The sequence below is a fragment of the Myodes glareolus genome, chromosome 7 (genome assembly GCF_982192425.1).
Source record: "Myodes glareolus chromosome 7, mMyoGla1.1, whole genome shotgun sequence".
Classification (NCBI taxonomy): domain Eukaryota; kingdom Metazoa; phylum Chordata; class Mammalia; order Rodentia; family Cricetidae; genus Myodes; species Myodes glareolus.
This window is the reverse complement of record NC_142032.1, coordinates 82,095,954-82,119,116: the sequence shown is the minus strand read 5'-3', so window position 1 is coordinate 82,119,116 and position 23,163 is coordinate 82,095,954. Positions and strand designations below refer to the sequence as shown.

Sequence of the window (23,163 nt, the reverse complement as noted above, 5' to 3'; positions counted from 1 at the left end):
CTCTCCAGCCTGGAAAAAGCATTCTTATTTTGCATCTGTGGAATGCCAGGCACTCAGCAGAAAACATTTAATCCTTTTAACTTTCAATAAAGTAAGGATTTTCACAAACCCATTTTACAGAGGATGAAACTAATTATCAGAGAAGGTGAGTAAATTTGGCCAGTGCTGCACACCAGAAAACTGAGCAGAATCAAAACCTGCTGTTATCTGGTGCAAAGTCCATCTTGTATGCAGCTATTCCCTTGTCCGGGGTGGCAAAAGCAGTTGACTGGGTGTCAAGTACCAGCGTGGTGTGTTCAAAGTTTCCACAGAAGCCAGACAGGCAAGTGGGTAAACAGCGGCCAGAGTTGACGTTCTTTGTTTTGTTTTTTAGGAAAGCCAGACACCTGCACTCTGTGCCATGCTTTTTACATGTTGTAAATGGTTTTTCCTTCTTTCTTTTTCTTTTAATGAAGGCCAAACAGAATTCTGCAGGGCACATTGGCCCTGCTACTTTGCTAGCGCTCTTCCAACCAGCCATCCCTCCCTCCGACTAAAAAAATGCGTGTTTTCTTTTTGGGACTCTGGGTGACCCAACTCAGGACAAACTAGGCAACCTTCTTGCGTTGCGGGCATGATTACATTTAATCTGGTGCTGCTTACATTTAACCGCACTAGGAATCACCTAAAGGTCTTGTTTGACCTGCCGGTCGGGCCTGGGAAGTTTCTTTCCTGGTGGGCGGGCGGAGGGGGTGGGTGGGTGGTGAGTGGTAGGGGACGGTCTCAGGTAGCTGAGGCTGACCTAAGGCTAATTTGTAATCTTGAACTCCCACCCCTTCTAAGGAGTTCCCGGATGTTGCAGGTACTGCTGGCCTCTGGGTTTTCCTGGAGAAGGCTTGAGCTCCGTTCAGCTCTGGGGCAGTGATTGCCACAGAGGGCCAGTATTCCACGATCTGAAGCTCTATCTGTCTGCCAGGTGTGCTGGGTTTGTTCAGGTTTGGGTTTATTTAGGCTAGCCGGGGAGAGGGCAGTCGAGGGCGAAGGTGCACTGCCAAGCTATCTCTAGGCCTGGAGTTTCAGATCTAGAAAGTCAAGTGGGGTAGAGGAAGCCCCCGGAGGAGGCGCAGATGAACCACTTGAGCATTACCCGGTTGAGGAGCAGAAAGCAGGACCGAATCCTGTCTCCCTGGGGATTTCCGCGTATCCCGTTCGTTCTTGGTTTCCCAGGCTATCTCAAGTGCATCCAATCCTAAAGTCCCTGCCCATCAAGTTTCTCAGTTACAAGTTGGTGGGGTTTAAAGGCGGCTGCGCCGTAGAGCACTCCCATGGTGCCGCGCGCTGGGCGGGTTTGTATTTTAAATCCCCGCGGCCAATCAGCAACGCGCAGGCCCTTGTAACGTTCCCAGCGCTGCGTTTGAATTCGGGGAGGAGCGGATCAGGGCAAGATCCTCTGCACCGGCCAGGCCAGGTCCGCGGAGAAAATCTAGGAGCATGAATGCAGCGGCCAAAGCTGGAAAGCTGGCTCGAGCACCAGCCGACCTCGGGAAAGCCGGAGTCCCGGGGGATGCAGCTCCCGGTGCTCCAGTGGCCGCCCCGCTGTCGAAGGAGATTCCGGAGATCTTAGTGGACCCACGCAGCCGGCGCCAGTATGTACGGGGCCGCTTTCTGGGTAAAGGAGGTTTTGCCAAATGCTTCGAGATCTCAGACGCAGACACAAAGGAGGTGTTCGCAGGCAAGATCGTGCCTAAGTCGTTGCTTCTCAAGCCCCACCAGAAGGAGAAGATGTCTATGGAGATTTCAATTCACCGTAGCCTCGCACACCAACACGTCGTAGGCTTCCATGGCTTTTTCGAAGACAGCGACTTTGTGTTTGTGGTTTTGGAGCTCTGTCGCAGGAGGGTGAGTGTTTCTGCTGCGGGGCTGGGGCGCCCACACCGGGAACTTGCTGGCAAAGAGGCACCGACGCCTGGGAGTGGCTAGAGGAGGACTTGGGCTTCTAGTGAGGGTACTTGGCACTCCGTGCTGCAGAGGCCAGGGTTCAGGGCAAGCAGAGCCCAGGACCTGTTGATATTAGGGAACATGGCTCTGCACGCAAGGCTGTGAACAGGTAAAGGAAACGGGTGTTTAAAGTGGTTAACAAGGGTCTCAGGCTACGGCTGCCGCGGATATAGAACTTCCGGAGTGGGGGAGGGAGAAGAGACTGTTTGGAGTCAGACTTAAGGGCTTTTAGGAAAAGGGGAGGGTCTTCTCCCGGGAGGAAGCCCCTAGATAGGGAATGAGAGTGGGGTTGAGAGAAGATGCTGAGTAAGAGCAAGAGTTAACAGGAGAGGGTCTTGTGAATGATAGCTACCAAATGTGTGGGCAGAACCATCAGGAGCCTGCCAAGACACAAGAAATATGGGTTTATTTAAGTGGAAGAATTAGCTGGTAACAGGCCTAGAGTGATATTTGGGACCGGGCGGTTGGGGCAGAAAACGTCCGTCCACACTTGACTCCCGAGGGCCTAGTCCTGGCCACATCCAGCTGGCCATCCGTTTCCTTGGGCCTCAGTAACGTCTTCCCTCTTCCTCAGTCCCTCCTGGAGCTGCACAAGAGGAGGAAAGCGCTGACGGAACCCGAGGCGCGCTACTATCTGCGGCAGATAGTCCTGGGCTGCCAGTACCTGCACCGCAATCAGGTCATTCACAGGGACCTCAAGCTGGGCAACCTCTTCCTGAACGAGGATCTGGAGGTGAAAATAGGTGAGATGCTGGACCTGCTGGTGCCTGGTGCCAGTACAAGAGGCGGCAAGTAGGGAAACTCTGGGAGAATGGGAGCCAGAGAAATGGAAGGCGGGTGGGAAATGGAGGTGCTGCCCTCCAGAAAGCCCTGGAGTTCAGAAATGGAAAGTGAGTGGCTCACAGGCCAATGTCTTGCCTTCAGATGCATTTTGTTGTTGTTGGTGTTTTGTGTACCGTACTTGGGGGTGCCTCCCCCAAACACTACCCTATCTCATAGTGCTGAGCCTGGTTCATCTCAGTCACTTTCCTGTTTAAACTGGAGGTCTGGAGATATGTGATGGAGCAAAACTGGCAACATTCCCTCAGCTTCACTTTACTGAGCTAAAAAGTACATCCTCTTGAGACGGATTTGTCTCAGTCCCTATACCCCTGCCACTTTTTAAAAACTTGACCATCAGCAGTCATGAAGAATATTTCCTTGATTGCCTACTGCATCCAGTTCTGCTCTCCTATGTGCTTTAAGTTTCATTCATGTAGAGGGTGGGGCTAGAAGGTAACTATTGGGTCGCAGGGTCAACTCAAGTCATCAGTCTTAGTGGCAAGCACCTTTACCTACTGAGCCGTCTTAGCGCCCTAGCCCTACTGTCTAGAGAAGAGTGTACAGGGCAGTGGGGGGCCTGCCAGGGCCAGCACAGTGGGGAGGGTTCAGGGAGCAGACTGGAGTCCCCAGGCACTGGTTCTCATTGGGCAGGCCTGAGCAGCAGTCTGCAGCCACAGATGGCCACGGACCTGGCAGCTGAGCACCCTCTCTTCTTCTCTTTGTCCCAGGGGATTTTGGGCTGGCAACCAAAGTGGAATATGAAGGGGAACGAAAGAAGACCTTATGCGGCACTCCCAACTACATAGCTCCTGAGGTGCTGAGCAAGAAGGGACATAGTTTTGAGGTGGATGTGTGGTCCATCGGGTGCATCATGTGAGTTGGAAATGGACACGGGAGCTTTTGGGTCTTGCAGGGCTTTCTGAGGCGTTTCGTCCAGTTGACCTTACCCTCTGGATCCTTCTTCCTTATACAAAGGCTATTTCAGAGAGCATGCTGCCCACATGAAGCCCTGTTTCCTTATCTGGTGTAGACTGTATGATTCCTGTAGCTTGGACAAGAAAGTCTCTATACTTCTTTCTCCAGCTCCATGCAACCCAAACCATCAACACCTGAGGGCTTGTTAGAAATGTGGAATCTCAGTTCTGAACCTGGGTTTAATTCAGTCTCTGGCTGACTTTCAATAAAGCTTTAGAAGTACTTGTGAGAGAATTAGGTCAGCAGAAAGGCTGCTGGGTCGGCAGAAGTCCCATCACGGTGGCCTGTGTGGATTGCCGTGGCCTCTGGGGTCCTTGGAGTCCTCTATTAGTACAGGCCAGAGCTGGGGGATCCCTGACCTATTAGTATCTAAGTGTTGTCACCTGCATTCTGCTGAGGGCTTGTCCTAGTTATTGGTTACTATGGCACTGGGCAGACTAGGAGATCATCCCATCCGTTCCTAATTAGGGGATGCGTTTGGACTTTCCTGGGAGCTTAAGCAAAATCCTTCCTTGTACCTCCAGGTATACCTTGCTAGTGGGCAAGCCACCTTTTGAGACTTCATGCCTAAAAGAGACCTACCTCCGGATCAAGAAAAATGAATACAGTATCCCCAAGGTGATGACACCATAATGTTTTAGTTTTATGTTCCCCCAAAAGCTGTTCACAGAGAATATATGTCTGAAGGCTGCCCTTTAACTCACTGCATGTTGAGTTTGAGCATCAGAATTCTTCTGCCTCTTCCTCCCAAGTGCTGAGATTATAGGCATGTGCCACCATGCTGGCTTTATGGTAGAATGGGAGCTGAACTTGGCTTTGTGCTTATAGGCAAGCACTCTATCAACTGAGTCCCGTGCCCAACTTACATCCGTAAGGCACAGGGGGAAAAAGAGGGAGTAGGAGCAGACACGCTTAAGCATGGGACATGGACCATCTCCGCCCAGCTGAGCTGTGTTTAACAGGTGATTGCTTGACTCTTGTGAACCAGGCTTCCCATCTGCAAAGTGGGAGTTTCCCTAAGGGCTTCTTATGACAAAATGACATCTGCTTTTACAATTGGTGGCATAAATCTGTTTGAAGGGATAACCCATTTCTGGGGAAGGAATAACCCATTTCTGGGGACTAGGTCCACACGGGACATATGGCCACTTTCTAGTCAGTGTCCTTGACTTGTATATAATATGAGTAGCTATGCCACAGAAGGTTGCCTTACTGCAGGCAGCATGGACTGGCTTGAGCCAGCTGGGCTGCTATGGTTTAAGTCCTCGCTTTATCAGCTAGGCTGTGGGTATTCTCAGACAGGGGCACTTCCTCCTCTGAGCCTGTTTCTTCATTTACAGGTGAGGCCTAATAGTGGAGTAGTCTTACTATTTGTAAGCTGAGGCAGGGGGATCGCAAGTTCCAGGTTAGCCTCAGCTACACGGTGACATCCCATCTCAAGTCAAATTATATAGAGGGAGGGAGAAGAAAGAGTCTTTAGGTGTTTTTGTGAGGGCCAAATGAATTAATGCATATGTGGTATATATGAAGCATAGAGTTAATGCTCTGACTGATGGGCCTGTGCTAGACTTTATCCCACAAACCAGGTATCCCACCTGGTGATGTCCCAGGTGTGGTGCCCCTCTTCCTCTTCCATCCTATAGATAATGCATTGGTAGGCCCAGAAAGCCCAGGCTATTTGTCATAGCTGGAATCAAGGGGGTGGACCTAAGATTTCAACACAGGTCTGGGAACCTACAGGCCTATGCTGTCAGGTGCTCCCCTGGTGGTGAATAACTAAGCATCTTTTGCAAAGGCAAGGTGGGGAAATCATCTCAAGTTAATATTGAGTGCCAAGTGGCAGGAACTGGTTCTTCTCACCAGTAGGGTAGGGTGGCGTGGCGTTGGTTCTTGCTAAAGCTGAGGGTGGAGGACCTGGTGGAACTCCTGGCCACTGAGCTATGGTGTATTTGAGGCAGGAGCGGCCACATGCCGGGTGGGGTCCCCATCTCATCTCACTTAGGCTCTGCCTCTCCCCTCCAGCACATCAACCCTGTGGCCACCGCCCTCATCCAGAAGATGCTTCAGACAGACCCCACCGCTCGCCCCACCATTCACGAGCTGCTTGACGACGAGTTCTTCACTTCCGGCTATGTCCCCGCCCGCCTCCCCATCACCTGCCTCACCATCCCACCAAGGTTTTCCATAGCTCCCAGCAGCCTGGACCCCAGCAGCAGGAAGCCTCTCACCGTCCTCAATAAAGGTAAAGCTCGGGCTCAGTAGGGTAGACCCCAGAGAGCCCCGATTTCCGGGGTGCATTTCAGGGTGCATGTGCCTTTCTCTGCCCCCAGAGTTGGGTCCTATCCTTGAGGTCTGGTCCCTGGGCTCTTCTGCCACTTGGCCCTGGCAGGAAAAACAGACTGAAGCAATCCACTGGGCCCAAGAAGGAGAAAGTGGACTAAACACCAAGCTCAGGAAATTCTTTTTTATTACCTTCAAAAGTCCCTAACATTGCTGGGCAGTAGTGGTGCATACCTCAGGCAGATCTCTGAGTTCAAGGCCAGCCTGGTGAGCCAGGAACTGCTGGAGAGCGAGCTTTCCTCTGCCGGCAGTGTTTCAGTGTATGCTTAAAAACAGTCATGACAGACGCCAGCATAACCTTCAGGACTGTGACCATTAGTCTAATTCCATATTGTCTTATCAATTTCTTTTTCTATTTTTCTTGTTCTTTTTTTCCTCCTGAGACAAGATCTGACTGTGTAGGCTGGTCTCCAACTCAAGAGATCCACCTGCCTCTGCCTCCCAAGTGCTAGGATCAAAGGTGTGAGCCACCTCACCTGGTAGCATTCTTTTGCTTTGTTTTGTACTTACTTTTTCTTCCTCCCTCCTTCCTTTTTTGTTATTTTTGTTTGTTTTTGAGACAGACTGGAGCCAAGACTGGCCTCAGGTTTGAAATTTTCTGTCTCACACCTGCCCCTTCCCAATGCTGGGCTTATAGGAGTATGCCGCTACATTTAGCATTACTTTTTTTTTCTTTTAAAGATTTATTTATTTATTTATTAAGCATGCCATGTACTGCTGGCAAGGAAAACACCAGGTCTCATTACAGATGGTTGTGAGCCACCATGTGGTTGCTGGGAATTGAACTCAGGACCTCTGGAATAGCAGCCAGTGCTCTTACCCTCTGAGCCATCTCTCCAGCCCCCTAGCATTACTTTTTTATCTTGCAGTTTTATTTGTCCTTGATATATTTCACTAAGTGTTATAGTCTTTGAGAAGTAGCGTGAAGGCCTTTGTTTCTTTGTGTGGATATATCACCAACTTAATATAAAATTCTCAGTTCATCTGTTGCAATTAGATTTTCACTTTTATGCAAATAACTTGTGATGATTTAGTTTTGGTTTTGGTGCTTTGGTTCAGGCTAATCTTGAGCTCTCAAATGTTGGGGTTACAAGTATGTGCCTAACCCCTGACTCAGTGACTTGGTTTATTTTGGAATAATTTTAAGGCTATACAAAACTGTTAGGAACAAAATAGAGCTGATTCCCATGTACCCTTCCCCCAGCTTCCTCCACAGTCAGCATCCCTCTACCATAGAATGATTAACAAAACTAAAATGTTAAGCACAAGATAATCCTGTAAACAAACTCCAGCCCTCAATCAAACAGATTTCACATTAACGTCATCTTTTCTGAACCAGGATGCAAGCCAGTAGTACTCCACATGGCGTTTAGTGACCTTGGCTCCTTAGTTTCCTCCCAGCCTGTGATAGTCTCTGGGTTTTTCCTATGTCTTGTGACCTTGACTCTTTTCGAGGGCGCTGATGAGTGTATTTCCCGCTGGATTTGTGGCACCTTCATGATTTAGGGATGGGGCTGCCTTCTGAGTGAGAATGCTGAACAGGGAATGTGCTGTTCTGTGTGTGTCAGGGAGACAAGTCCGTCTCCACTGCAGATGCTGTTTCTTCAGTAATTGATAAGTGTCTTGCAGGAAATTATTTGAAAAACTGTTGCCCACCAATTTTAACATCCACACGTGGGTGTTGGTATAGCAACTATTACTGTAATTTTTTATTTTTCCTTTTTAATTTTTGAGACAGTGTCTCATATGGCCCAGGCTGCTTGGAATTCACAGTAGCCAAGGATGACCTTGAACTCCTGTTCCTTCTGCCTCTTGAGTGCCAGGATTGCAGGTATGGGCCACTGTGCCCAGTTTATAGGGAGCTGAGAATCTTATTTCAGTGCTTTACACTAGACAAACACTCTATTAATTGATCTACCGCCGAGTTTCCTTTTCTGTTAGCCTTTAGGGATTTAGGGATTCCTATCTTATGAGGTGAGCGGGTATTAAAATACTGCATTTCTAAAGATCTTTTTAAAATAAAATAGCATAGAAAGAGAATGTTCTATAGACATTTTCCAAGCTTATCCAAAGGTAGAGAATTGTATAGTGTGTTATATGTTCCTGGGGTAGTCCTCCTCTGTTTCCAATAGTTATTTATATTTGGACAGGCTTGATTTTGCATGTTCTGCAAACACTCTCATTTTGTTGTTGTTTTTACTGTGTGTGTGGGTATTTTGCATGCATGTATGTGTGTGTGTGCACCACATGCATGCTTGGTGACCAAAGAAGCCAGAAGACGGTGTTGGGTTCCCTGGAACTGGAGATATAGGTAGTTGTGAGCCCCCATGTGAATGCTGGGAACAAAAGCCAGGTTCTTAACAAGAATAGTCAGCTGAGCCATCTCTCCAGCCCCTTTTTGACTAGTTTTAAAATCAAATCTTGATTGTTTTATTTCACACTTAGCATGATGGGATTTTTGTTGTTTTTAATTGAAAATTTAAGAAATGTTCTGTTTCACAGAAGAACCAACATATGCTGGTTTGGGGAAATAAATTGTTCAAGCATAAGACGGCAAGAGTGACCAGTATGCCCCCTGACCACCATAGGCCAACTTAATACTTCAGTTGTGTACTTCCTTAGACTCGGTTATCTGTGAGCACACAAAGCAGAAGGGTCACACTGCTTCCCTTCTTTCTGGATGCACAACGTGCCCTTCATTCTTTGAATTGGTGCCTTCATGCTGCCTCCTTGAGTGACAGCAGCAGCTGCTGTCCTGGAAGGCCAGGCTGTTGGAGCAGAGACCTGAGCACCTGAGGCTTTGTGGCCTCTCAGGAAGCACCACATACCTGACCCACAGACCTGGTACTGACTCAGCCCCCACAGCAGTGAGTTCATGGGTACGGTGGGAAAAGTGTGAGCTGTGTCAGGCACTTCTGTGCTCCCTCCCCCGGTTTTGTGCCTGGCCAATGACCATGTCACCTTCTCGGGTATAGAGAACCCCTTGCCTGACCGTACCCGGGAAAAGGAAGAACCAGTGGTTCGTGAGGCAAGTGAGGCCATCGAGTGCCACCTTAGTGACCTGCTGCAGCAGCTGATCAGTGTCAATGCCTCCAAGCCCTCAGAGCGAGGGCTGGTGCGGCAAGGTGAGTACCGCAGGGGATCGCACATCTGGAGGAGGCTGGGCATCCTGATCAGCAGAGCACCCATTTCCTATAGCTCCAAATCCAGATGCGTTAGCATGACACCCAAGGTCCTCCCTGGTGTCCCTTCTGCCTGTTTCTGCTCCACCTCATTTTGTAGGTCACCTCTGCATAGCTGCATCTCTTGTGTCTCCTTCCTGCCCAGGGAATTTAATCCCTCGGTTAGCTCCAGCCTCAGGGCTTTGTGTCCACCACCACCAGCCTGACACCCACTGCCAGCACCCCAGCCTGATTTAATTCTCTATAACATTTCTTCTCAACACACCTGTGTCTTTGCAGTGGAGACTTGTATGCACTGAGTTGGTTCTAGCGTTGCAGGAGCTGTCAGGTCTGCTCAGTTCTTCATCACTTTGATCGGGGGCAGTTGGCTTCCATCAGCCCCGATGCTAATGACAGAGCAGCTTAGAGGCTTTGATCACTCTTCATCCCTGTGGTTGGAGCGTGGGCCCTTTCAGAAGCCTGGGGTTTTCTTTTCCTGTCCGCACCTACCACAGGTCCTGGGCCAGAGTAAAGGGCCCACTTAATGAAGTGGGTCTTGACATCTGGGCTACAATCTTCCATTTGGGTGTCTAGGTTTGTGCTGTCAGGCTCCTCCCCAGGCTTCATGGGGTACCCTTCCAGCCCTGGGGAGGGCTGCCTAAGAGGACAGGAGAAGGGGCTGGCCTAACTAGTGCTCTGTTTCTATCCCAGAGGAGGCCGAGGATCCTGCGTGCATCCCCATCTTCTGGGTCAGCAAGTGGGTAGACTATTCGGACAAGTATGGACTTGGTAGGTGTCTCCAGAATGTGGGATGGGCAGGGGATGGTGTGGCCATGGTAGCTTTTGAGTGTACAAGTGAGTGATATCTGTATTGTATGCGTGTCTCTGTGTGTCTCTTTATGTTACCAAGAATTGTTAGGGCCTTACCACAAGCACTCTTACTGGGCTGTGCCCAGGCCTTTGCCCACCTCCTCTGGCCTTTCTGAGATAGCTCTCCATCTGCTATTAGGGTATCAGCTGTGTGACAACAGTGTGGGGGTGCTCTTTAATGACTCAACCCGCCTCATCCTCTACAATGACGGTGACAGCCTACAATATATAGAACGTGACGGCACGGAGTCCTACCTCACTGTGAGCTCTCACCCTAACTCCTTGATGAAGAAGGTGAGCACTGGCTGCTGAGGGATGGATGGTGTGGCAGGATATGGGGGCTGCCTTGGGGTCAGGCCCTCATTCTGGAATCCTGACCCCAACTTTTTCCAACCAGATCACTCTCCTCAAGTATTTCCGGAATTACATGAGTGAACACCTACTGAAGGCAGGGGCGAACATCACACCCCGGGAAGGTGATGAGCTGGCTCGGCTGCCCTATCTGCGGACATGGTTCCGCACGCGCAGCGCCATCATCCTGCACCTCAGCAACGGCACCGTACAGATTAATTTCTTCCAGGTGTGCAGGGGCCGGGCCTGTAGCTGGGGTGCCTGGGTAGGGCGGGAGTGCTATCCCTCTCAGCAACTGGGGTGCCTTCCTCCCCTTTTGCCTCCACCTCAGGCACCAGCTGAGCTCTTCACTCATTCACTTCTTCCCTCCTAGGACCACACCAAGCTTATCCTGTGCCCCCTGATGGCAGCAGTGACCTACATCGATGAGAAGAGGGACTTCCGCACATACCGCCTGAGCCTCCTGGAGGAATATGGCTGCTGCAAGGAGCTGGCTAGCCGGCTGCGCTATGCCCGCACCATGGTAGACAAGCTGCTGAGCTCACGCTCTGCCTGCAACCGCCTCAAGGCCTCTTCATAAGCCTCTGTCCCTCGGACTGGTTCCCCTTCACTCTGCAAGTTCTGTCTGGGCCTACACTGCTAGGCTCCTGGGGCTGCTGTTCAGTGCCCCTGGCCCTGGGGGCTGGGTGGGGAGCAGTGCCCCGTTGAAGGGGTTGCTGTGTAAGTTATTTTTGTACATGTTTAGGTATGGGTTTACAACCTCTTCTCCTGCCCTCAGCCCTCTGTATCAATTGTATAGATATTTTTATTGAATTTGGGACTGTCCTTTTCTTAGCTTTATATGCATTAAATATATGTACATCATTTTTTTATCCTGTATTTCTTGAGGGTGCCCTGATCTCAGAGTATTTTCCTGCTCCAGTGGCATCAGGCTGCTAAACTGCTTCCATGTTCTGACACACTCCCGAGACCAGATTGAGCCACAGGCTTAACTCCTTGGTCCACCTTTGGGGTCTCTGGCTGTCTTAGCTCTTTGTGGCATCTGGCAGGACCTCCTGGTATCCGAAGCTGGTGGATAGTAGGGCAAGAAGAGGCTCTCAGAAGCACAGGTCCTCATGGCCTGGTGAGTGTGGAGCAGCAGCCTCGGGAAGCGGTGTGTGAAGTACTGGATGAAGCCAGCAGGGAGTTGGCCCAGTGCCTGGTGTACCTCAGTTGGGAGCTCCCTATAGTGGTGCTTCTGAGGATGGGCAGGACAAAGACCTGGATCAGCTGTGGCAGGGCATCCCCGATCCACGTCCCGCCCAGGCTCTAGAACACACCTTATTTCTCATTGCACGGAGCAGGTCTCGCACTGATGTCCCCTTGTATGATCGGAACCTTTTCAGATCTGCGGGCAGAGAAGTGGGCTGCAGAGGCGTCCCCATTGGGTCTCCCCCTCAGGCCAAGCCAAGTATGGCCCTACCTGCTTGCAGTGGTGCCGAGATGTGCTTGTGCCAGTTTTCCCGGACCACCTTGTGACTTCCTGCCTCCAGCGCCATCACGAGGGGTCCCTGCTCTGGCTCCTTCTCCAACCAGTCGCTGACATCCTAGGATCCCACAGAGCTTCCTAAGTCTTGTGGACAGTACCAAGGCCCCAGGGCCAGAGTTGTGTTATGTGGTTGATGCTGAAGTAGCCCTTAACCTCAGGTGATAGGGGCTATTGCCTCCTAGAGAGTGTGGCTTCCCTGTGCTCTACCTCCATGCCACCACCCACCTTGAGGGAAGCACTGTTGCCTCTGTTCTATAGGAAGTCAGCCTGCAGGTCAAGTGTGGTCCTTTGCCCAAGGTCACAAATGGAGTGTCTGCACTGTGGATGACTGCATTCCCATACAGGCAAAGCTAGAGCTAGTGCACAGATTCTGGGGTCCAAGGTGACAAGACTTCTTAGCTACTCTGACTTCTCATTTCTTGTTCAAGACCTGTGATGACTTGAATGAGAACGACTTCCATAGGTTCCTATGTTTGAATGCTTAGTTCCCAGTTAGTGGAACTGTTTGGGAAGGATTGGGTGTGGCCTTAGAAGAGGTATGTCATTGGCAGTGGGCTTTGAGGTTTCAAAAGCCCACACCAGGCCTAGTATTCCTTTCTTGGTCTGCAACTTGTGGATTAGACGTGAGTTCTCAGCTACTGCCCCCATGCCACCAAAATGATGATGAACTAACCCTCTGAAACTGTGAGCAAGTCCCCAGCTAAATATAACTTTCTTTGTATGTTGTCTTCGTCATAGTGTCTCCTCAACAGCAATAGGACAGTAACTAACACGGGACCCAAACTTGGAGCTTGGGAGACCCTTCCCAAGATTTCCATCTAACCTGGAAGAACTGGAGTTGCTTGGCTCTGCTCCAAAAGAGGGGGTGGGCCAGCACCCATTCAGCTGAGGGGCGATCCTGGGGCAACAGGCTCAGCATGGCTTTCACCAAGTCCAAGGCCACAACCTTGTCTGGAGGGCAGAAGAGAAGGGTTGGCTTATATAGGTGCTCAGCGTCATGCTTCCTTCCTCCCATTTTTGCTAGTCTGACTGGGCTCTCCCTTCCTCACCGTGGGTCTCTTCCTCCAGATGAGCCAGACAGGGATGCCCTGAGAGGATGTTGGCCTGGCGGAAGAGGCTCTCACCAAAGGGGTGGCTGCCACCAGAAAGCACGTAATAAAACACGCAGCCTGCAGAGAAGATATCCACAGCACTGGTCTGGGGGCCAGAAAGATGGTCATGAGAAGGAGGAAGTGGGCCTTGCTAAAAATCCCTTCTGGACCTGTAGAGCAGTGTGTGTGTGTGTGTGTGTGTGTGTGTGTGTGTGTGTGTGTGTGCATGCGTGTAGGCGATTTCTCCAATGTTAAAATACTGACTGCTAGTGTAAAAACTATACTGTATCAGGATCTAATATAAATACTATACTGTATAGGCAGAATCTAATAATGAAAACTATACTATAGGCGGGCACCTAACACCAGTGCATCAAGTCTCTGGGCACTTAGGTCTCCAGTTCCCTGATCACTACTTCCTCTTGTCTTTAGGAATGGGTGTGACTCTCCTGGTGACCCTTCCACCTGCTCACCATGAATCCAGATGTAGAGTTCTGGGGTCCCAAACTCAATACGGGCCAGGTGCTGCTTTGACCTTGTATTGCTGTGGCGTTAGTTCACTCCCCCATATGTGTTAACCCCAGGTCTACACTGGCCCTGTGTTCTACCTAGCTCATCAGGTCAAAGTTGATGAGAGCCAGCATTTTTTTTTTTAATGTAGCTTGAACTCAGAATCCTCCTGCCTCAGCTTCCTGAGTGCTGCAATTACAGGCTACCAAGTCATTTTCTAAGTCCTGGTTTCTCAACCTGGGTGGCACTGATACAGAAGAGAAAACTCAGGGAGAGGGTGGGTGGTGCCTTGTATACTGAGCCATATGTATACTTAGCAGCATCCCTGGCCTCACGGAATGACAGAGGCAATCCAGCCAAAATGCCTCCAGGCCTTGCCTGTTGTCCTCTGAGCAGCGTAACAGCCCCTGGTGGAGACTGCCTTATGGAAGAGGAAGTGGATTATCTCCTGGGAATAGATGAGCTGACATGGAGGAAACCCTGTGGCTGGTGGGCAGGCTTACCGGGCTGTCTGGGGGCTGCTGCAGGAGCTCTGGTGCCATCCAGCCTTCTGTGCCGGGAATGCCAGAATGGAGACTGAAGCTACAACGGCCTGCAGGGAGCTTCTTGCAGAGGCCAAAGTCAGAAATGACCACTCTGCCTTGACCCTGACTGTCAGGCCCAGCCATGAGAATGTTGCCTGGCTTCAAGTCACGGTGTACTACAGGAAGAAAGGGGAGAGTGAGTGATTGCCGATGGGGAAGAGCAGGGGACGAGGGACCGCAAACAAGACATGGTACCTATGTGTAAGGAATGTAGGTGGGCCAGGCCGGACATCATCTGCTGTAGCACCATAGTGGGCTCCAGGCCCCAGCGGTCTCGGTCTGGGTTCTCCACATACTAAGATAAGGAAGGGACAGAAATGTCGCTCTCCAGCCCCAGGCCTCTCTCCCTTCTTCCCTCCCTGAGCTCCCATCTCACCTCTTGCAAGGAGGCCTGGCAGAGCTCCAAGGCAATGTAGTGGAACTGGGGACCATGCTCCGTGCAGAAGTAGCGGAGCACATTGGGGTGCCGGTCAGACTCTTGCAGCAGCTGCACCTCTCGCCGAACCAAGCTGAAGCACTCCCGGAGGAGCCTCTTCACAGCCACTGCCCGTCCCTCAAACTGCCCTCTGAAAGGTGGGTAAGGGGTTGGGGGTTCAGAGAGAGCAGACAGGGGAAAGAGTCGGGGCCCATCTCCAAGTCTGGGGGTCTGGAAGAATACCTGTTCTTTGGTGGTTGTCAAAAGGGCTGCAAGTGATATAGCTATAACCTGGATTCTACCTGCTACTCACCGGAAAACAAAAGTTCCACCAGCCCCACGTCCCAGCACATCCTTGGGGTTGAAGGAGATCTTCCCCACTACAGTGGGCTGCTCTGCTAGAGGGGGGGAAGGGATCATTGTCCTCTCTGTGATCTCTGCTGACTGCCCACAGTCATCCTCCCTGCCTTCCTCTGCCAGCCAGAGTCCAGACCCACCCTCCACCTTGACCTTTCTCCAGACTTCCACCCTTCCTGAGTGTGCTGCTGTAGCTGAGAGCAAGGACCCGGACGCTAGGCATGTGGCTCCAGTGGCTGGTGCTGCTATTGGTGTAGCTAGACAAATGACTCAGAGCTGAGAATGATTCCACCCGTATTGGTGAGGACCAAGCAGATATATAGGAAGGGGGAGTAGGTGATGTTGGCTATGTGATTCTCTTTTGAGCACCTCCTGTCTCTGTTTCTTCCCCTTCTTCTCTCTGCAGTCTTCCCATCTCTAACACGTGTAACAATTCTTTTCACTGAAGTTGAATCATTTCAAATAAAAAGATGAATGCAAGTCAACAGATGCATGATGAGAGTTACAGCCTGGCAGTTCCCGCAAGTCTTGGTGTGCAACTAAGATGGGTGAGGTTGGGACTGGGGAGATGGCTCAGTCCGTAAAATGCCTGCCTTGCTATGGGAACCTAAGCTTGCTCCCAGCATCCATGTACTGCACATAGTAATCCATGTTGTAATCTTAGCACCGATGAGGCTGAGACAGGCTGATCCCTGAGGCTCATAGGCCACCCAGCCTATCTCAAAAGACCAAAACCAACAGCAATAAAGAACCCAAGGTCTATGGCTCCTGAGAAATAGCACCTGAGGTTGTCCTCTGGTCTACACACACACACACACACACACACACACACACACACACACAATGAAAGAAGAAATGAATATTACATAGAGTTCTTTCCCCAATGAGTTTAAGTGAAAGTGTTAGTTTAAATAGAAGCAGGCTCTAGGCAATCTGTTGAGTTTCTTGAGCTCTTGTCTCCAGGCATTGAGAACATTCCCTATGGTGGCTGAGTAAGGAATATTTGGCCTTCAGAATAACAAGGTGTCTTGGCTAAGCCATATGTGGGGTTCAAGATCCCTACCATTAGCTGGGCGGTGGTAGCGCATGCTTTAATCCCAGCACTCAGGAGGCAGAGGCAGCCTGGTCTACAAGAGCTAGTTCCAGGATAGGCACCAAAACTACAAAGAAACCTTGTCTCGAAAAAACAAACAAACAAAAAAATCCCCACCATCACTTTAGTGCTGGGTATCAAAACCAGAGCTTCACATATGCTAGGTAAGTGTACTACTACCTGGTGCGGGAGAATTGTCTGTATTCTGTCAATCATGTTTTAAATAAACGCTGATTGGCCAGGCAGGAGGTGTAGGCGGGAAAACCAGACAGGAAGTGAAAATGATGCAAGGAGAGCAGGAGAATTCTGGGGAGAAGGAAGCTGATTCCTCCCACTCCTGCCCAGATCACCGAAGCAGCAGGATGTGAGCTGCCCCACTGAAAAAGGTACTCAGCCACATGGCTAACATAGATCAGAAAAATGGGTTAATCAAGATATGAGAGTTAGCTAATAAGTAGCCTGACCTAATGGGCCAATCAGCTTTATAACTTATAGAGATCTGTGTGATTGATTTTCTCTGGGACCTGCCAGCTGTGGGGTACCAGGCAGGGACAGAAAACACAAACAAGCAGGCCCTACATGTTACAACTACCTATTGACCTAGATAGGAAGTGGAGAAACTTCCAAAACAGGAATTCCCATCACCTTGCATCAATGGCAGGGGTGAGGTGGATAATAAACTGGAGTAGTGTAGAATTGCATGCTCTTGGGGTTGGAGAGATAGCTCAGCAGGTAAGAGCACATGAGTCCAAATCCCCAGAACCCATGTAAAAATCCAAGCATGGCGATATGTGCCGGTAAACCAGGTGCTGTGGAGAATGGAGGCTGAAGTATTTCTGAGGCTTCCTGGCCAGCTTAGCTCCTGTCTTAGATCAGAGCCCTGTTTCAAGAGAATAATGTGGGGGGTGATAGATGAGGACACTCAACATTTTACTCAACATTGCAGGTGAGGAGAAATATGCCCCGTCATGTGTGTACATACATGCGCGCACACACACACATTTCTCTATTAAAAAAACAAACAACTAGCTGGGTGGTGATGGCACACAGCTTTAATCCCAGCACTTGGGAGGCAGAGACAGGCGGATCTCTGTGAGTTTGAGGCCAGCCTGGCCTGCAGAGCGAGTTCCAGAACAGGCACCAAAGTTACACTGAGAAACCCTGTCTCAGAAAAACAAACAAATAAACTGTAGGGCATTGGAAAGAACATCCCTGGGACAAGAAAGACAAGATGACTTGCTCCAGAGTCAGAAGGTCCAAGGATATGGGTTTTGAAGTGCAGGAATGGATATTTACTTGGATTCAGTGTAGTCAATGACAAGAACTACACCTCAGGGTTGGGGTTCCCTTCTTGTGGAGCCTTTGAAAAAGCTGCCCATGGGCTGGAGATGTAGCTCAGAGGTCACGCTTTGCTAGAACTGACTCTGAGGAGTGACTGAGACCCAAGGAAGAGGAGGACCTGGGTGAATACTGGAAGCTCAAGTCAGGAGCCAGGCAGACACCAGTTTGAGTAAATGGATAGCAGATGGGGATTTGACTTGGGGAAACAGGTTGAGCAGCAATGTGGAGGTACCAGCACCAGCTCGCAAAGACACAAAAGGCAACAGCCTGACTCAGAGCCAAAGAGCAGAAGACTAGAGTGAGCAATAGATGCACAGACTATACCCACCAGGCACTGAGTAGACACCAGTGGGTCTTTGTGGGCTGAAGCTAAGGCTTAAACCAAGAAGCATTGAGAAGAATGTTGAAGCAAAATCAAAACCATGCCTAGGGAATTTACTGCTTCTGTTACCAATAATAGTAGTAGCAGTAGTAGTAGCAGTAATAATAATAATAATAATAATAATAATAATAATAATAATAATAATAATAATATTGGGGTTTATTGAGACAGGGTTTCTCTGTAGCTTTGGAGCCTATTCTGGAACTAGCTCTTGTAGACCAGGCTGGCCTTGAACTCACAGAGATCTGCCTACTTGTGCCTCCCAAGTAAAACAATTATTAACATCACCTAAGTGTGATTTTTTTTTAGATACATATCCCAGGCTGTCCTTGAACTTCTGGTCCTTTTGCCTCTGATTCCTGAGTGCTGGGATTATAGGCGTGTACCACCATGTCTGGTTTATGAGTGCTGGGGTTCAAACTCAGGACTTTGTGCATGCTAGGCACACACTCTCCTAGTTGAGGTATGTCCCCAGCACTGACTTGGTAACAATGATGTTGGCAGCTTCTCACAGGGCAGTGATGCAATGAGGTGGGTGTTAGTATCCATTTTGGACCCGTGAGAAAACAGATGCTCAGAGGCAACTCTTCAAAAGTTAGCTGGGGACAGTTTGATCTACACACAGTTATACCCACAACCAGAGACCCTGAAAATAACAATAAACTATAGTAGGATATACTTGAAGAGACTGCCTCTTATTACCTATCTCACCGTCTGTGACTTCTAACTATTTGACTTTGAAATTAAATTATGTTCACTTCTCCCTTTTCTCTGTTTTGGACTCCCCAGTTTTGTTCACTCAACTTCACCTTCAGGGCCACGGGATGGCCGGGCTTGCTCTGAGGGGTTTTGAAATCTCTTCTCATTATGCAGGGTAGCCCTTGAAGGTTGTGCCTGAGCGTCCGGTGAGGGGTCCTGTGGGTCTCCAGGTGCTGAAGGGCTCTGCTGCTGCTGTAACACATAGGTTATGGTGAACTTAAGCCCCACGCCTGTGCCGGAGCTGGGATTACCACAGAGCAAGCTTACAGAGCGTAGCAGGAGCAGGGCATCCTGAGAGGAAGGCAGAGGCAGCTGAAGTCAGGCAAAGGGAGAAGCAGAGAGTTCTCTCTGGGCAGGATGTTGGACTTACTTGCCTCATCAGGTAGAGGACCCAGGCTCCCAGGAGGAGGGCTGTGAAGCTAGCAGCCAACAGGTCTTGGGACCCCAACCCTGGATAGGGGTCTGAAGCTTTCTCTTCAGAATGTAGTTCCGAACCCCAAGGCTCTTCCCTCCTCAGGCTCAGGAGCTAGAAACAGAGCGGCTTTCACTCTTGGTACTCCCTCCTATCTATCTTCTTGATCACTGGGTTCAGGGCAGGGTTTAACTGAAGGGAGCGGGGGTGGGAGGTCCCTGCATGATGGACTTGCAGTGCTGGCCATGATCTCAAACATCAAGGTGCTCAGGAGAGGAATGGACCAAATCTGCCAGAAGGGCAGCATCTCTTTGAACGTCATTAAAAGTTCACATGCTCAGCTGGAGTGGTGACGCGCGCCTTCAATTTCAGCACTTGGGAGGTAGAGGCAGGTGGATCTCTGTGAGTTCGAGGCCAGCCTGGTTTACAGAGGGAATTTCAGGACAGCCAGGGCTACACAGAGAGAGATCCTGTCTCGAAAACAAACAAACAAAGAAATAAAGGAATCATTTGCTCACTGGACTATCGTTGAAACTACAAGATGCACTTCTAGGGAGCAGAAATTTGGTGGGTCTGGGAAAAACTCCCAGCATCTGAAAACCGTTGCTCCTTCTAACCTTGAACAACTTAGTAGCGCTTCTCCAGTCTTCCCCGGGAGAGCACACCTTTATAGTTTTTTCTGTTTTCAATTTCTCACTTGATGAATATTTTACCATGTTTACCTGGGAACTACGCTCTGTGATTTAGGAAGCCAATATCGTTTTGACATTTTTAACATGCCTGGTAGTAGCACCAACAACATGTTTGTTTTCTGGAAACTTTCATGAGATCAACTAAGGAAGAGGTACAAGCACTGCATGACGTCTCTGGGTCTACCCAGAGCCCCTGGCATCCCAGCACTAACCTCAGAGAAGAGAGCTGGAGCGTGGGACTCCTCTGGGGCTCTTGTCTCAGTGGACCCTTTCTCTGGGGTGGGATGAACCCTCAACATGGTAGTGTGCAGGACTGGGGGGAGTTCATGGTATCCTAAGTAGTAGGAATAAAAGCCAGAGGGTTGAGGATGCCTTCAGCATTCCAACTCAGAAACTGGGCTTATAAATCTTCATCTACTCCAGATTAAAGTCAGAGGATCTCACCAATGAGTAGCCACTGGCTGGGGAGGGCCACACTGCCTGAGGGGTATCTGACAGCCGTGCTGGGTGAGCCCTCTCGCTCCCCTGAGACTTGAAGTGTCACCTCATCTGTTGTGGGGCCATCTGTGGGTGCCAGGGTCAGTCCACGGGGCTATGGCAGAAGATGAAGAGCCACGTGTGAAATAAACCCCTTTCTTGTTCTATCCCTCTTTGCATCCCACTCAGACACCCCCCCCCTTCTCACCACGAGGGCCACCCCAGTGTGGACCAGTGCTTTGGAGACATAGAAACCAGCTTCTTCTTTCCCCACATACAGCGTCATCCTAAAGGGGAGGGAAAGGAAGGATGAGTGATTCTGGTGGGTAGCTTCAGCATTACTTATATCCCTTGTAGCTTCTTCCAGATTGACGCTGGAATTGACCATGTGATTTGCTTTAGCCAATAAGAGAAATACAACACAAGCAGACGCTTGAATGGTTGTATTCAAGTTGCCCCCCGCCCCAATTCTGTTCTCTGAAGCCCTGAGACTACCGTGTAAGGAAACCTACCCTCCCAAGAGGGATGAAAGACCTTATGGTATACAAATGAACCTTTCTATTTGATGCCCCCTCGGCCAAGTGGCCCACCAAGTATTAGATAGGTGAGTAACAGTGTCCAAGATCATTGCCTTCACCAAGTCATCAGTTGATTTTAGAGACAGAAAAACTGCCTGGATGGCCCCAACATCTTGGAAAGCAGCAGGTGTCTGCTGTTTTAAAATTCCAAGTGTTGGCGTATTTGCTATGCAGCAAAACTAACTGCTGCAAAATCTATAGCGATGCTTTCTCAATATAACTCTCACTTTTTGTATGTTTGTTTTTTTGAGACAGGACTTCTCTGTGTAACAGCTCTGGCTGTCCTGGAACTCGTTCTGTAGACCAGGCTGGCCTCGAACTCACGGAGATCCGCCTGCCTCTGCCTCCTGAGTGCTGGGATTAAAGGCATGCACCACCACCACCCGGTCTTCACTTTTTTTTTTTTAAAAAAAAAGATGGGCCTTACTATGTAGCTCAGGCTAGCCTCACATTCATGCCGCTCTGTCAGCAGCATCCTGAGTACTGGGATTCTTGGCCTACACCTGGTCCAGACCTCTTATAAGAACTCAGTTTTCTAAACTGGAATTCAACATCTCTCTTTTCACCCTTTGCTTTTTTCTCTCTTCCTCCTTTAGTGCTTTGAACTTCTGAAAGTGATAGCAGCCATGAACTTCTAGAAGCCTATATGCCTCCTTGCTTATAAAGGCTGAACTCTCTAAACATTCCTGATCCTCCTCATTTCCCCCCTTCCTCTCTATCACCCTCTACTTAGTGCCTTGAGTTTTTCTGCTCTAGCCTGCAGCATCATCTTTTTTATGTGCAATACATTTTATTTGAAAATGATTGTGTATTTTGCCTGCATGTATGTTTGTATACTACACACATGCATGGCGCTCATAGAGGCAGAAAGAGAGCATTAGATCACCAGGAACTGGAGTTACACAAGGTTGTTATTTGCCATGTGAGGACTGGAAATTAACCTGGGTCCTCTGGAAGAGCAGTCAAAGCTCTTAAGTACTGTGCCATCTCTCCAGCACCTCTGTGGTGTGTGTGTGTATGTGTATGTGTGTGTGTGTGTGTGTGTGTGTGAGAGAGAGAGAGAGAGAGAGAGAGGGGGGTGGTGGTGGTGGTGTCTCCAGGCAGTTATGACTGGTTTTAAACTCATAGAGATCTACATGCCATTGACTTCTGAGCACTGGGATTAAAGGTATGCACCACTATGGCCAGTCCCATGGTATCATGTTTTTCCTACTCATTCTGAGATATTCTTTATACTGTAACCAGAATAATCTTTCTGAAATGAAAACACGAGTCAGCCACTTCCTGACTTGAAACTCTGCAGGGACTGTTCCTTAGCCTTGGAAAAAAATGTTCAAGCCTTCTGTTTGTGATCCTGGCTTTACTACAGCCCTGGGCATGAGGCTGCTTAGACCTATGGCTTAGTCTTTAACTTCCTTTCTGTACCTTGTGTGCCATGCCTTATCCCATTTTCTGCTGATCCTTTAGGCCTTACATTAGATGTTTCTTCCTCTAGGAAGCTTTCCATGGCTTCCTCTTGTTTCCAGTCTCAGTCTGGGTATCTTTTTATGCATCGCCACCCACCACAACCTGTCTGTCTCTTTACCCTAATCTCACCATGTTATAGTTCTCTTGTATATGTCTGTCCCCTACCAGACTCTGAGATTCCTGTAGGCAGGAACATTGACTTTGTTGTTTGCTATTGGATTTCAGAGCCTAGTAAATGACCAGCATACAACACATGCCCAGTTAGCATTTGTAGAGCAAATGGAATGAATGGGCAACCCCAGATTTCTCCAGTCTGTGTCTTAGGATGGCATACGGGAAGGAGAGGTTTGGAGTATTTAACAATCAGTTCAATTCAGCATTTATGGAGCAAACAGGTTGGGACTCAGAGTCTCCTCCCAGGACAGACTTTACCCAATCACTTGCTAAATGGTGACTATCCATGAGTCCTAGGGACCCTATCTTGACACCTGATTCAGCTGTATTGGTGGCTCATGGTTGAATATCATGACTGGCTATTTGATGGGGGCTGTACCACCTCCAGAAATTCCCTCCCTAGGCTCTATATATGGGCACTTACAGAAGCTGGATGTCCAAGGAAGAGAAGTGGGCGGCTGTGTCCTGGGAGCTGGAGGCAGGAAGTCGGATGTGGCCCCAGCGGAGGACAAGAAAATGTAGAGTGTCCCTAGCCAGAGAGAGATGAGGCAGCTGGCGCAGACCATCCTGATGCCATGTGTAGATGCCCATCACAGGCACTCCCAGGTCCTGCGTCCACAGCACAGTTCCGCTTCCCGGGTCCACGGTGAGCAGCAGGCCCATCCCACAGGATGTCAGGTGGCTCATGTCTGTCAAGAAAGACAGCTGGGGAGATGTCAGAGAGCTCTCACGGGACACGCCAGAGAGCAGCTCGGGTGTGCAAAGGTCATTTGAGGTCATGCAGAGGGAAACAGAGTTTGTTTCAAA

At 49.6% G+C, this 23,163-nt stretch overlaps 2 protein-coding genes across 2 annotated transcripts in view; one reads left to right on the top strand and one right to left on the bottom strand.

Moving 5' to 3' along the window:
* The first annotated feature begins 763 nt into the window (after window positions 1-763).
* Plk1 (polo like kinase 1) lies at window positions 764-11,375 on the top strand. Its single transcript, XM_087908491.1, has 10 exons — window positions 764-1,878; window positions 2,552-2,720; window positions 3,528-3,672; window positions 4,299-4,392; window positions 5,797-6,016; window positions 9,090-9,239; window positions 9,987-10,064; window positions 10,285-10,439; window positions 10,543-10,725; window positions 10,870-11,375. The coding sequence occupies exons 1-10, from the start codon at window positions 1,471-1,473 to the stop codon at window positions 11,074-11,076; spliced, it is 1,809 nt and encodes a 602-aa protein (XP_087764617.1). The 5' UTR covers window positions 764-1,470; the 3' UTR covers window positions 11,077-11,375.
* Window positions 11,284-23,163, bottom strand: part of Ern2 (endoplasmic reticulum to nucleus signaling 2) — an 18,892-nt gene continuing 7,012 nt past the window's right edge. The window contains 16 exon segments of the mRNA XM_048460253.3: window positions 11,284-11,545; window positions 11,548-11,733; window positions 11,816-11,883; window positions 11,959-12,082; window positions 12,848-12,975; window positions 13,074-13,221; window positions 14,129-14,325; window positions 14,405-14,504; window positions 14,586-14,775; window positions 14,938-15,022; window positions 18,607-18,748; window positions 18,927-19,082; window positions 19,873-19,994; window positions 20,105-20,252; window positions 20,346-20,424; window positions 22,781-23,045. Coding sequence (XP_048316210.3) covers window positions 11,522-11,545; window positions 11,548-11,733; window positions 11,816-11,883; window positions 11,959-12,082; window positions 12,848-12,975; window positions 13,074-13,221; window positions 14,129-14,325; window positions 14,405-14,504; window positions 14,586-14,775; window positions 14,938-15,022; window positions 18,607-18,748; window positions 18,927-19,082; window positions 19,873-19,994; window positions 20,105-20,252; window positions 20,346-20,424; window positions 22,781-23,045 — 2,162 coding nt within the window. The 3' untranslated portion in view covers window positions 11,284-11,521.